Source organism: Neopsephotus bourkii, unplaced genomic scaffold (genome assembly GCF_033783945.1).
Source record: "Neopsephotus bourkii isolate Nb327-2 ecotype Australia unplaced genomic scaffold, CSIRO-AGI_Nbou_v1 NB_1036, whole genome shotgun sequence".
Classification (NCBI taxonomy): Eukaryota; Metazoa; Chordata; class Aves; order Psittaciformes; family Psittacidae; genus Neopsephotus; species Neopsephotus bourkii.
The window spans coordinates 1,760,764-1,774,605 of NW_026901525.1; the positions used below are offsets into that span (position 1 = coordinate 1,760,764).

General features: G+C 45.3%; 1 protein-coding gene and 1 non-coding gene across 2 annotated transcripts; both read right to left on the bottom strand.

The window, feature by feature from the left end:
- Positions 1-690: 690 nt before the first annotated feature.
- PPP1R8 (protein phosphatase 1 regulatory subunit 8) lies at positions 691-13,594 on the bottom strand. Its single transcript, XM_061360726.1, has 7 exons — positions 13,462-13,594; positions 9,159-9,219; positions 6,582-6,735; positions 5,746-5,966; positions 4,965-5,109; positions 4,207-4,271; positions 691-3,252 (listed from the first exon to the last, which is right to left on the bottom strand). Exons 1-7 carry the CDS (start codon positions 13,521-13,523, stop codon positions 2,899-2,901), a joined length of 1,062 nt encoding a protein of 353 aa, XP_061216710.1. The 5' UTR covers positions 13,524-13,594; the 3' UTR covers positions 691-2,898.
- LOC133216298 (small Cajal body-specific RNA 1) lies at positions 7,707-7,872 on the bottom strand. The gene has a single exon (XR_009726605.1). It is a non-coding gene; the product is annotated as a small Cajal body-specific RNA 1 (non-coding RNA).
- Positions 13,595-13,842: the final 248 nt, after the last annotated feature.

Consider the following 13,842-nt stretch of genomic DNA (forward strand, 5'->3'; position numbering starts at 1 on the left):
TAACCACACCAACACTTAGAATATCAGACCACAAAGCTAACTACTTGACCTGTACCAACTACTTTTACCTATGGCACATCAGCAGCTTGCACATCTTGTGAAGATTCAGCCTCCTGCTGACACAGGAATGAAAATGAAACTGCAAAGCAGATATTGCTGCATTGAGAAGTACTCATCTCTAGCCTAAACAGCTCAACCCTACACTGCAGGCACCTTTAACCAGGTCCCAGTTTACTGGTTTTCACTGCAGCTCTCCCCAGTGAGTCTGGGACAAGCTGCAGACCCAGTGTGACAAAGGAGAGTGCATTTAGATCCAAGGCTCCTCTGCATGCCAGAGGCAGCAAGCTGGGCAATGAGAAGAGCAAAGCTGGGCTCTAAAGAATAACATTCGTGGAGGGAGGATTACGGCAGAAGCTGGTAGAACTTTACCCACAAAGAAAGGCAACTGCTGCTTAAAATCCACTCTTAAGTGTCCCTCTTGTGCACTGCAGCACCAGGCAGCAAAGCAGGTCACGAGCAGAGGAGCTGGGGCAACTTTAAGAGCTGCAGCCTGAGCCAGCCACATGAACAAGACCTGCAGTGACAGCAGCGCTTGGCCACGGCACAGATCCATCCCATAAGCCACAGAATAAAGGTACAGCCTCAGCTGCGGAAGCACGGGCTGGGAACGAACACACTACACTCTCCAAGCTGGCAAAATCTGCATTTAATTTACAACATAGTAAAGGTTACAGGTAAAAAGCTCAACAGAAAGTGTGAAAAGGCCTATTACATATTACACAAGTGTACAAACGTCTGTACAAAGCCCCTAGATGTTACACCGTCCCCTCCTGTACCAGCTGTGTCCCCTAAGCTCTACAATAATGAGAGCTTGTTCAAACCCAGAGAGGAGAGGAGCTTGAAGAGCAACGAGCAGTAAAGCTTCCCTTTTCAAGAAAAACCTTGCAAAGAACAGAACAAAAACCATCCATCAAAAAAGAAAAACCAAACCAAACCAAGAACAAAAGCTGCTCAACTTTTACTTGCCCTAACTAGTCTTACCCTAAAGAGTTGCCTTCATAAAGCAGACTGGCTGGAAAAAGACAATTCTACGTACCAGGAAGAAGCAAACCTAAAGGGAGAAAGATTCTCAGAGTCCCCATGGAGTGTCTGGAAGCAGAATGTCTGAGGACTGAATCAGTCAATAGCAACTCAACACAGCAGCACAACTATCCTGGAGAGGTCCTGCGTTCACCCATCTAACAGCCTGAGCTAGATGGTGCAGGGAGGAGGACAAACCAGTCTCTAAAGCCATCCCTCTTGGGAATGGGGTAGCTCCCAGCTCATTTTTAGCTCAGGAACATGATAGCAACCACTCTGCAGATGCAGAAGTCACACTGATTTTGGAGCATGTGTCCAAACCATGCAGCACACCAGAGGCACTGTCACACTGCTCCAGCAACCACCAGACGTGCACACCTCAACTTGGCCAGGTAGCCACAGTATGGTATGGAATGAAGAGCCTGGCACACTCTGTCATTGTGGTGCATGTCTCCTGGAGAAATCCCCAAACAACAGAGGAATGTCACCACAAAGCTGAACTGCATTATCCAATGTAAAAAGAATCCTGGCAAAACAAGAGCTCTGGCCTTACCTGGTATAAAGATACTGTGTCTGAATACATTTGAATCAGGTGGTGACATCTAAACTTGAGGATCTGAAGTGCCAGAGCAACAACCCAAATCAAGCTTATGTTATTCAATAGGACAAAGTGAAGTAGTCAAAAAAATGCAGTATGATAAAACCAACTTGTGCACTGCTTTATCCAAGGTGAGGCAGATTTTCTACTCAGAACTGATATTCTAGCTCTTAAGTAGCACTGTGTTCTCATCCCTTGTTACTAGTGGCCAAACCAGCAGATTGTGGTTTTAGTTGTTAAACATGCTGATGGCTGCTCATTTCTGTGTGTCTCTTGTTGCATCTCACACATGCTCTAAGCTCACAACTTCCATTTGCAAATACAAATGGAACTATTAAAGTTAAAAGGCCCACCGAGTTTAAAAGGAACTGGTTTCCTCTGTGTTAACTCCACCTTACGTGATCATAGGGGTGAGATCAATCTGACTTGGTTATTTATAGGCAGTGTCTACCCACCTTTCAAATGCTCTGAGGCTTCCCATGCCCAGTAGCATCAACACAAGCTCCCATCCACCCACATGTGCACCCCTTTAGTCCTCAAACATCACAATACTGGGCCACAGCTTGGGAAACCCATCTATTTTTGTCCATTAACTCCATGTCCTCATGAACTAATGGGATGCTGTAGTGTTTGAGGTGGAAAAAACCCCAAAGCTGTAGCCAAACTAAAGTAATACAAAGAAAACCCCAACAATGTCCCACACATTGGTGGGTTTGGAAAATGTACAAAAGAAAAGCTGACCTATATTTTGCAAGTTTTAGAACTCCTATTAATGAGATTTTGAAAAGCTTGGCCCCACAACCATTCACTTCTGCTAGAAGGGGACCTGCTATATGCAGGTCCAGTGGCAACAACGTGACTTGTAGTGAGCACGCCACCTCCAAATGTGGATTTGCAGGGTCATGCCATAAATGAGCATTAAGTTGTGTGATGCTGCCCCTTCAACCTCTGGATCAAAACTGAGAGTAAAGACCTCTGGGGACAGTAATGGCTAAGAAAAGGCTGCCAGATATCTTTGTTCAAAAGGAGATGGGAGCTGTAATTCTTTTTTTCCTTTAACAGACATATAAAAACGTTTGAAGACAGATCTTTAAAGGATGTTTCACTTCTTCAATCTTGGTATTACATCTGGTTAGGACACTGAAATCTTAAAAAGACGATACTGCACAGCAACAGTTTCTGGAGTTCGTGACTCCCATCCTCACTCCACAAACTCCAGCTCAGATCAGCAGGGAAGGGGTTGGCTTCTTGCCTGGCCATGCCTCCTTTGCATATTTCTTCTTCTTGGGTTCATTCACAGCTTCAGGATTAAAGACAGCAGGGTTTGGAGCTGGGTTCATGTTGACTGTTGAGGGCGCAACAGGAGTCAAGTCCACATCTGGGGCGAGATTGGGGTAGGGCATTGGCAGGCCACCAATGAGTGCTGTCCCATGGCCACCGTGCGACTGGGACCCTGCCTCATTGTGGGTTGGAGGTAGACCCCCGTACAATCCTCCGCTGTAGGGGAAGTTTTGCATCCGTCGTGATGCAGAATCATCTGTGGTCAGGGAGCCTGCGTTCTCCAACCGCTTCTTCTGGAGACGGAAGTATTTAAACATTAGTCAGAACACATGAAATAAGCAAGTTGTAGAAACTGGCCCCCAAAAGGCACGTTGAGCAGCCATGCAAAGTGGTTACAGACCACGTCCCAGTAGATTTCTTCTGGGTTTCTCTGAAAACCACTTAATAATAAACTCTTAAAGGTGCACAATGCAGGAAGGGGTGACAGAAGCTGAACTTAGGTCAGGTCTGAGCACTTCTTTATCTCCTGTACACACCTGGCAGTCTTGAGCTTGTCCTAAACATACGACTGAGGAGGTCTTTAGTCAGTAACACAAACCCTCCTCCCCCCAGTAACAAACTGCAACTCCTAGATCACTTGGGTGATTTTGTCTAGCTCCTGATCATCTGGATCTCCTGCAGCCTGGGGTTTATGTAGAATTATCCTTTTCCACACACATTATTTCATGCATACTAGCAACAAGTGAAGTCGCTATCACACTGTTGCTTAGCTACTCTAAAGCTATACAAATATTCAAGTTAAATATAGCACAGGCAACACTTTCATCTTGGAGCAAAGTCTAAACCCTGCTAATTCTAGGAGACAACCTTAGGAAATCTTCAGCACTTACAGGATTTCAACAAGCAACCTCTCGTTTTTACTTTCTATTTTCCACACTTCCCATAATTTTAACCAATGCCTAGAACCACTGTACTGGAATTCTGGGAAGTGTTTCCTTTTGTGAGGGGAACAAATATTGCCATTGCTCCCATGTGTTATTAAAGAGCAAAAGCTGGATGTGAAGGGAAATGGTTAAGTCTACTCAAAAGACTACAAATGTGAAGCATGAACACAACTTGCTAACAATAAAACACTTGTCACCACAGAACATTATGTTCTCAAGGTATAAGTCATAAAATGAGTTCATGTAATCTATCATGAGTTCATCAATGTAATGCATTCATTAGAAAATTGAGTTACTCTGTACCTTAACAGGGACTACTGCTGTCTGTACCATGTTCCTGAAACGCCCAACAGAAGGGTCCACATCCTCTGCAAAAGCAAGAACAGCGATGTCTTCAGTAAGAATACAGGAAGAGACAGAGCATCTGTCAGGTAAAGGAGCCTATATGAGGAACTGGTACATGGACTTTCTCCAAGCCAGTCCTCTAGTGATGCTCAGGAAGCACAAGCATGCCCAGATGAAGAGAGGAGCCAGGAGGACACCTAGTGGCTTTGGCTCCAGGTGGGCTCATGAGATATGTTGGTAAGAAAAGCTTTCAACTCCACTGGAGAGCAGGGAGGTGAACGTATGGATGGGTGGCTTTCACTGATCACACTGGAGTTCTGGGCTGAAAGCTGCAGCTGACAAGCCCCTGCACATGCTCAAAGGCACAGCAGCCATGCCCAGAAGTCCTTGGGGGAGCCTTGAAGGAGGAGTTGAAGGAATTCAAGGTACAGGCTCCAAAACTCAGAAAACATTATCCTTTTTGTAATGCTGTTTACATTAGGATGTTCTGAGCACCGAACTGCATAACCTGCCAAATCAAAATGGTTTTTCTGGCTGGCGTTAAATTAAGTCAAAGACTTAAGTGAGACATGTGGCAGCTTCTCTAAAATAGCAGATCCCAAACATCGACTGCCAAACTTCTCTTCTTATCCATATGCAGCCAGGAGGAATCCCTTTGAGAACACTGGAAAGGGGGCCTTAAAGGCATCAACTAAACACTAAAGCAAACTACTTACCCGGATTGATGATTTCATCATCATCACTGAATGTCACTCTGGAGTTCTTCCGTTTTCTCTTTGGTCTCTGAATATCCAAGTTCCCTTCCTCAATGGTTAGCGTGGAAATTCTTTTGTTGTGGGCCGTATTAAACTCTGTCAGGTTCTAGTGATAAAAATGGAAATAGTTTAAGCAAGTAGCATATGAAGTTTCATTTAACCGTGCAATTGTGCATATAAGAAAACCACAGCATAATGTTGAGTTTCAACTTCAGAACCATAGGAAGAAAGAGTGCTCCAGTGCTGCAACAGGCTGTTCAGAAAGGTTATGGTCTCTGCCTGCAGATACTCAGAACATGACTGACCATGATCCCGGGCAAGCTGCTATAGGTGACCTTGCTTAGCCGGAGGACTGGACTAGATGATCCTGAGAGTTTCTTCCAACCTCAACAATCCTGTGAATGCCACGTATGCTGCTTTTTCCTTTTTCCCTAGCTAACTGCAGGAAACAGGGCAGCAATCAGTGACTGCGAAATCATCCTTGACCTGGGGCAGCTGGGGAGGGTGTAACTCCCTGGAGAGCCATTGTGAGCAGACCACTGGAAGAGGATTGTTAGGTCAGTGGATTCTGGGAAGCTGCACGTTCACAGCAGAATGAGACACTTTGTGTGTATCTCCCAGCAGAAGACACCTCAGACCACCTTCAAGGCCAAGAAATGAAGAACCTGAACCTAAGCAAAAAGGGGAACACCATCTGTTTAGCTAGAAGCACCATCTAGGTGGAGTGTGACACTGCACTCACGTCAAGTTCTGTCTCCTCCTCTGGCAGGCCCAGCAAGCCCTTGAGCTCTTCATCTTCACTGCCCATTTTCTCATCTCCCTTAACTGCCGATGGAAGCGTCTGAGGCTTCTCCCGCAGCGTGTACGCCCGTGTAGAAGCACCAAATGAAACCGTGGAGTCAATGGGTATCTGTTGGGGTTTGTGAGGTTCCAAACGGATATGACCCAAGAATGTGCCGTGTGCTGAGAACGTCAAAATGCAAAATAGGCTGTTAGTCATCAGCTTGGGCTCAAAATGTTCAAGTCTTGAGAAGTTCAGAAACTACGTGGTTGCTCTGAGATGCAAGTCCCTGAGGTACTCTGAAAATATAAGCTATGTACATCACCCATCGTCTCATAAACTAAGGTAACACGCATGAGAAGTCCTCAAAAAGTCATGGAAACAAAGTACAAACACCATTTACTTTTTGGATTCTTGTAGGTCCCAATGTACCATGTCTGGAATCAGTACCTCAGTGGAAAAAAAACAGGTTTTAGACCTTGAAAAAACCACCCTCAGTAAAGAAAACCTCATGAAATTCTGAAGGGAAGGCCAAGTCACCCTCCTCTTCTCCCTTAGCCTCTTAAGGGTCTAGAAATGTTCTTTTAAACACCAAGTGAAGCAGATGGAAGCTCACTGGAGGAATCACTTCTTTGCTCCAAACCCATTACAATCTCTCCCTAGGATGCTATCTCAGAGTACAGTCATCTACCCACACAGTGAAACAATTAACTACAAAGGAAAAAGTGTCTCAGATTTAGGAATGCTTAAGCACTGAAATATTGTGCTTCCAGCTGGTTAAATGTCACACTACTTACTGCTGTTTAGATCTATGAGGAAAACCCTCTTGAGATGCTTGTGATAGACCAAGGCAGCATGGACCCGAGAGCAAGACTGGTGGTCAATGGTAAAATCGCACAGATCAGGATTTCTCCCAAAGAGATAGTATTTCTTCTCATCAATGATGAGTTTCTGAGGTAGAATATCAAACAGAGAAGTGTATTAGACTCCTATCACCTTGTGGATCTTCCTGAAAACATTCAAGCACATGAATAAACAGAGCAAGTTCTAAACAAAGCATCAACAGCTCATCAATATTTCAGTTTTGTCTGACACTTAAATACAGAAACTCAAATCTTCTCTTTGGAAAATCAGAGCAGCTGAATATGGAAAAGCCCCAGTGTTCTCAGCTTCCAAAGCACTCATCTGCTGCGTTAGTTTTCTGCTGCCATACTGGACTGAATTAACTTGCCTTCAGGCAGATGCATATCCCAGCAAAGGGCTGATACAGGCACTAGATTGTGGGATGAGGATCTCCCACTGGCAGTAGCATTCATGTCACTCAGTTGTTAGCTCCTGGTTTTGGTCAGCTGGAAGATCCAATGTGTCAGACAAGTTACAGGCAGATGGTTTGGGGGTTTTCTGACCTATCAGAAAGACTGACAATATGAGCACCTAAATTCTGTAGCACTACAAAGTCATGCAGAAAATGAGACAGCCTGGAATAAGACACAGTATTTCTATTCCTCTGCCTTATCTCCAAGCAAAAAAAAAAAAACACATGAACCTCATTTTCTCCTACATTTTCTTAAAGCTCATCCGGTTCCAACCCCTGCCACAGACAGGGACCCCTTCCACTGGAGCAGCTTGCTCCAAGCCCCTGTGTCCAACCTGGCCTTGAACACTGCCAGGGATGGGGCAGCCACAGCTTCTCTGGGCACCCTGTGCCAGCGCCTCAGCACCCTCACAGGGAAGAGCTTCTGCCTAAGAGCTCATCTCAATCTCCCCCCTGTCAGGTTAAAGCCATTCCCCTTGTCTTTGACTTGGCAGCATTCAAGGGATTTTGCAAATATAGAAGTGAATTAACACATTGGAAATATTGTCACGAATCAACAGGGGAAAATAACTTTATTGCCTTTACTCCAAGATAAGTTTCCAGAATTTTCTGTGCCTCTGAGTTATAACCCAGTGTCTTCCTTTACACACTGAGCTTAAACACTTCATGGCTTGTTTTAATGTAGCACTTTTCAGACCCAGCAATCACATGGTGTACCACAGACCTCTGCACAAGGCCTCCCATACGGATGGCTTGGTTAGTATCAAGTGCTCAGTAATCCAGGAAGATTTAATGATGCTCTTACCATACTGAAAAGCTATTTGCCACATGTACCAAACAGGAAAGAGATTCAATGCTGTTCACGTGTTGCACAGCTCCCAGACATGAGCATAGCTCACTGTTTAATGTAACCATTGCAGTCTAGAGGACTAAGTCATCACCAATACACAGTGTGTAAGGCCACAAGGCAGCCAGCCACACAAGCAGCCATGGATGCTGCATGGAACAGTACACTAGGACTTCCCTGCCAAGCCAGCTTGGGCCTCAGAAAAGCTTTGGCCAGCAGAGCCTCAGACCCTAACACCATGAGCACAACTCCTGACTGACATTTATCAACACCAACTTTGCTCATCCATTACCAAAAGCTTCCATATGTCACTCTGCTGCTTTGTTTTTTAGTCCTGAGCAGGACTGCTGTGACAGACATTTGCTGAGCACCAGAGGATTAATTCAGCAGAGAAGTCCATGTAAACTCATCCTAAAGCTCTCTCTCCAAGCTCAAGAATCCAAAGGAAATAAGACAAGAGAAAATTCATCTTACAGAATCAGTCTCCCAGCTGGGAAGGCTGCGTTATGTCTGGCCACTTGCCACACACCAAAACCCCCAAAGACACAAAGCCATTTGGCTTTGCTCACTGAATTCCATTACATGGCCTGAAAGGAAGACTGGAAAACCCAATGCCAAGTACAACCTGCGCCCAGCTGGTGCTGCTGGCATGGCAGTGAGAAGGCTGAGCTGAGCAGCAGCCTACTGCAGCTCTCTGATCTCTCACTCAAACTGATTCTGAACACGCATCAGTTTTAGAACTGGAGAAGCAGAATCCATGGCCCACGGATTGAAGACAAATGCAATGCAAAGGGTTTGAATGCTATAGGGCCTAGAAAGAGTCAGTGAAGGCCAGCCCTGATGCAGTCCCAGTACTCTGTAAGCATCTTGTAGGGAACAAAATGTCAACTTTAATCCAAAATTAAGTTTGGAAGCATTTTACTTTTACTCTCTCTCTTATTAAGACAAGTTTAATGTTCAGGAAGCCAACTGTCACTGTTTGCTGCCTGAGCAGGGCAGTTTTGTACCCCTACACAGCGCAACTAATCAGAAGATAACTGATGGAATTCTCTTCATTCTGAAGTTTCAGAGTAAAATAAACTGATGTGAACAACATGAATACGAGAGAGAAGCTAAATACTTATGGGGAAGTGTTGAAAATGCTGGGAAATGTTCTACTGCTGATGCCTATGTACATGATCTACCCAATACACACAAACCCTATTTTCATACCTCAATGAGTTTGTCTCCTTTGACCACATCCAGATGTAAGCCAGGTGGTGGCTTCCCTGCCCTGGAAAATAAAGAAAGGAAAATATAGCATCAAAACATTTCACAGAACATTTATTAGGGTTAGAGCTAATACTCTATTAGAGCTACAGCCCAAACCTACACAAATGTAAGCAGGATTATTTGGGGGAAAATATGAAAATCTCATCATTTTCTCCTCCCTGCAGATGCCTTCTGCCAACACATAACCCATCATGTTTTACAAACCCATGCAGGTTGATGGCAGGCATTTATGATTCCCTCTGCTCTTAGGAGCACTAAAATAATTCCCCCCAAGCTTTCAGTTGTGAGAAATACACTTCAAAAAGCTCATGGCTCAAACTTGGTGATTACAGACTTATCCTGAACACAAAACAATTGCACTGTGTTTTAGGAGTATTTTATGGAAGCTTTTTGATGAGAGACGTGGCTGCTTCAACTAACAAAGCATTCCATTTGTATTAAAGCATTTGCCTAACTTCACCTTGGCACTATGTATGTTTTCTTGTTACAATGCAGTTCCACTCAGAACTTGATTCTACTGGTTCCCACTGGTTCCCTTGGTTACTTACACAGGAGCAAAGTCTCCCTGGAATACAGTGAAATTTGGAAATTCTGTACAAAAAAATTAAATCCTGAGAGCAGGGCCCATAAATATTCTATTAGAGAAAACTACAGGGTTTATGGCATCAAAAAATGAATTCAAACAGCACCGAATTAAATAGGAAAATTAATATTAAGTAGGGAGTAACAATGCAATGATTATTTGGTAAGATTATTCCTACTTTTTCAGAGAACAGGTATGTTGGAAGTGTAGAAATCAGAGGAGGTAAAGACACAACTGTAACCTTTATGCCTACCAGAAAGCTGCTCCACAGCCTTGTTATTCTGACAGTTTGATTTCCATCCTACATTTCTGATTAAACCCTTTCATTGCCGTCCTGTATTTTTCACTCTTCCCCTTCAGCTGTAAGGGAGGGTTCCTCAATACCATTCCTCTTTAAAAATCCTCTACCCAGTGAAAAGCAGCGTTGGTTTTATCTTACTAGACAGCTTAAGCTCTGTTTTGGCCCAGACTAAGGTCACTGTTTCCCTAAGGCATCTGGTTCAGTTTGACTCAAGCTTTATAAAGCACAGGTAACAGACTCTGTATGTTCATCCGTGCCTTGCTCAACAGCACTGACTCAGTCATACCCAGTTGAAAGAGAAATTCTGAGCTGCAGCTATGAAAGACATAGACAGGACAGGTTCAATTCTGTTGTGTTAGTTTAAAATGAGGTCAATTATTTAAGTTTCTAAATGTGGATTCAAAAGCCTACATTTAGCTACTTCCTAAAAATCTTGACCTGTGTGCCTATTGTATGCATCTCCATGCCCAACTTCAAGGACAGGGTGGAACTTCCAGAACTCTAAAGCTCATCCCCTCCAGAAATCTCTGTAAAATCCCAGCCAGGAATAGCCTGTTGTTGGCTCAAAGCAACCGAAATCATTGTTGCCTTTAAAACATCCTACTTCAAATGCGTGTACATTCCAGAACAACCTCCCAACTCCTGGTGTGTCGAGAGAGAGAGTAAAGGAAGATTCACCATCCCAAATACAGGTTAAACCACAGTGGTCATTAAACATCTGAGGGTCACCCCGAAACTGCACCCCAGATCATTTGTACCTCACAGGAATTTTACTCACTAAAACCAGCTCAGAAATAAAGCAAAAATCTTCATAAAACCAGGGTATGTCACTGTTATCCAAAGACATCTTCTAATGTCATGCTTTGGTTCAATTTTGATCCACAGTATTGGCAACACCTTTATTTCCATTTCAAATGCATAGCCCATGTCTTTGTCAACACTTAGGGAGGAATTACAGTGCATGCATACACAAGTGCTGGCACAAACAAGCACTATGAAGACAGCACTCATCATTTGTCATTGTCTCAAGCTAGTTTAACTGTTGGAAGCACAAGAAAAGAAAGAATAATGTGTTTTATGGACTCTGAAGAAGTACCTTTTAACAGGACAAAAACTAAATCAAAGCCAGAACTTCAACCCTGGAAACTGAACTGATTGAAAACCTTGAATTTCAGAGTGGAAGTCTTTTCTGGAAACTGGACACTAAACCACTAATCAGGTTAGGAAAGAACAGGTACAATGATGAAGGCAAACCTCAAAAATATGGGCAATTTAAAGGCAAGGGGAAAAAAAAAGCTATTTCTGTCGATTACATTTAAGATCTATTTCTCATACAATTGGTGTTTGTAGTCCCCAAGCCAGAGCTGCTTAGAGGCAGAAAACCAGATAAATAAAGACTCTGATCTTGATTTTAATACAGGCTGATGACATTGAAGCTAATTCACTATAGAAGAAGCTGCAACTGATCACAAAGCCCCTCTGCAAGTCCATGGTTCTGGTCACCCAAAGCTCTCTGTACTAGGATCTACACTGCTACCTAAGCAGAAGACTTCTGGGTGCTGTGTAGAACATCAAGGATCCTGTGAGATATGCATACACTGAGACTTTCTGGAAGTCAGAGCTTCAAATAACAATACTACTGGTCCAAGCCTGCAGCTGGGAAAGACCCATTGCTCAGTATCAATATCGATTCCATTCCGTATCAGTTTTTCAATTCAATATCATAACTGTGTCCTTTCTGGGTTGCTCTGAAAGAAGCAAACATGTTAAAACTGTGAGCCAGACTCTGCAATTCAGCAGATCCACCCCAAGCCATGGAAAGCTTTAACAGGAAATTTAATCTACTTTTTTTTTTGCAGATAAGAAAAATAAACCAGAAGTAAATGGATTTTAGGACACGGCAGCAAAAGGACATTCAGGCTATGAAAAAGCAACTTACCAAAAATCTGAGAAATGTCAGCATAAACCAGACCCTGGCACCTGAACACAACCTCCCACTCGTGGGTGTGAAACCCTGGCCTGGATCATCCCCCCAACGCCCCTTTCCCCTCACGTCTCCATCATTCAGCACAACAGGATGTGCTTCAGGACCAAACCAGGTCAGCACCAGCCCAGTGAAGCTATGCAAGGCCTGCCCTGTCTGTAGTAGAAACCAGAATAGATGTAACTAAAGAGGACCTCACAGAGGCAGGTGTAACAATCCTCTCTTCAGGTGGTATTTAGGAATCCTTCTGCAATAGCATGCAAGTAACTGCAACTGAGCACGGCAAATGTTCTACTTCTCCAGCTGGACAATCTACAGCTTGCAAAGGCAGAAGTAATTCAGATTTACCACTGAATATAATGCAAGTTGTGAACACTGTTGTACAAAATATATCTATCTAAAGAGGTATTTCAAGTATCAGGTTGAACATCCAGAACCAGTTTTTATCTACTCTATCATGCCATCATTTTATGGAGCACCATCTTGTCTCACAGAGATGTTTCTTACTGGGTATGTTCAGCACAAATGATCTGCTAAAACACATGAGCAATTCCTCCTCGTGAGAGGGTGAGATGGTTTTACCAGCTAAAGCAGACACTCCTAAACCAGGTTAAATTATAAGGCAGATCCACTGAGCATCCATTCACTGAGCACCATCATTGCAGCACGGAGAGGCAGGGGATCTGTGCTAAACCTCAGATGACTGTGCAATTAAAGACTGCAATTGTGCATGCACATACAGAGCCAGCTCACAGCAGTGCTTCACTTCTCAGTCATAACGTTGTCTCGTTTTCTATGTCATTTAAAACACAACTGCACAACCCCCGGACAATCAATGTTCCAACCCCCAAAGACGACGGCACAGCAGGGATCTATTTAGTACTGCATCAAACAAATCCAACGCAGCCCAGGTAACCTAATCCAAGGCGCTGCTTGCAGCAGGAGCAGCTGATTTACAGAGATCCCGTCCAAGCACGGCTCGAAACCAACCATTACCATGGTCCTGCCACTGCTGCTCCCACACACCGCTTTGCCCCGGGTTTTTAATGCAATAACCCCCCCCCCGGCCAGCCTCAAGCCGATGGATCTCTCGAGCAGCACACACAGCTCAAGCACAACGCTGAATGTGCGCTCCATCACCCGTTCTGTTGAAGCCCTTGGGCAGAGCCGCAGCATCGCCGGGAGCAGCCTCAAACCGCGGCACCGGCCCCGCGGGGTCGGGAGCGCAGGCCCGGGCCCTTCCCGCCCCACGCCCGGCCCCACAGCCCCTCCCGCGGCCCGGCGCGGCGGGCAGCCCGCGGCAAACGCAGACGCGATGGGCCCGGTGCGGCAGCCACAACCCCGGCCCCGATCCCGTCTCCGTCCCGCCGCTCACCAGCTGGGGCACTCGAAGAGCGAGAGGCCTCCGCCACCGGCGGGGTTCGCGTTCGCCGCCATCTTGTGTCTGCCCCATTCAGGCGCGCCCGGGGCACGACGGGAGGCGGGAGGAGAGGCGCGATCCCAGCCTGCACCGCGCGGCGAGAGGCGCTGAGGGGAAGGGAGCGGGGGGGGCTCCGGGTCTCGGTGTGCAGTGAACGGCCGAGAACCGGGGCTGCAAGTGGCGCGGGGGACGTGGTGCGGGACAGCGGAGTGCTCAGGGACGGGGTGGAGAGGGCTTGGAGCAAGCAGCTCCAGTGGAAGTTGTCCCTGCCTGTGGCAGGGGTTGGAGCTGGAGGAGCGCTTGCAAGGGGGCAGGGAGGGATCCTGCAGCTTTGCT

Bases quoted from the DNA above. Each gene is read 5' to 3' on its own strand.
- PPP1R8 (XM_061360726.1), bottom strand. From the start codon at position 13,523: ATGGCGGCGAACGCGAACCCCGCCGGTGGCGGAGGCCTCTCGCTCTTC. The intron at 9,220-13,461 runs GTGAGCGGCGGG...TTTATTTTCCAG, and splicing joins CTCTTCGAGTGCCCCAGCTG to GGCAGGGAAGCCACCACCTG. The intron at 4,272-4,964 runs GTAAGTAGTTTG...TTGCTTTTGCAG, and splicing joins TGATGAAATCATCAATCCGG to AGGATGTGGACCCTTCTGTT.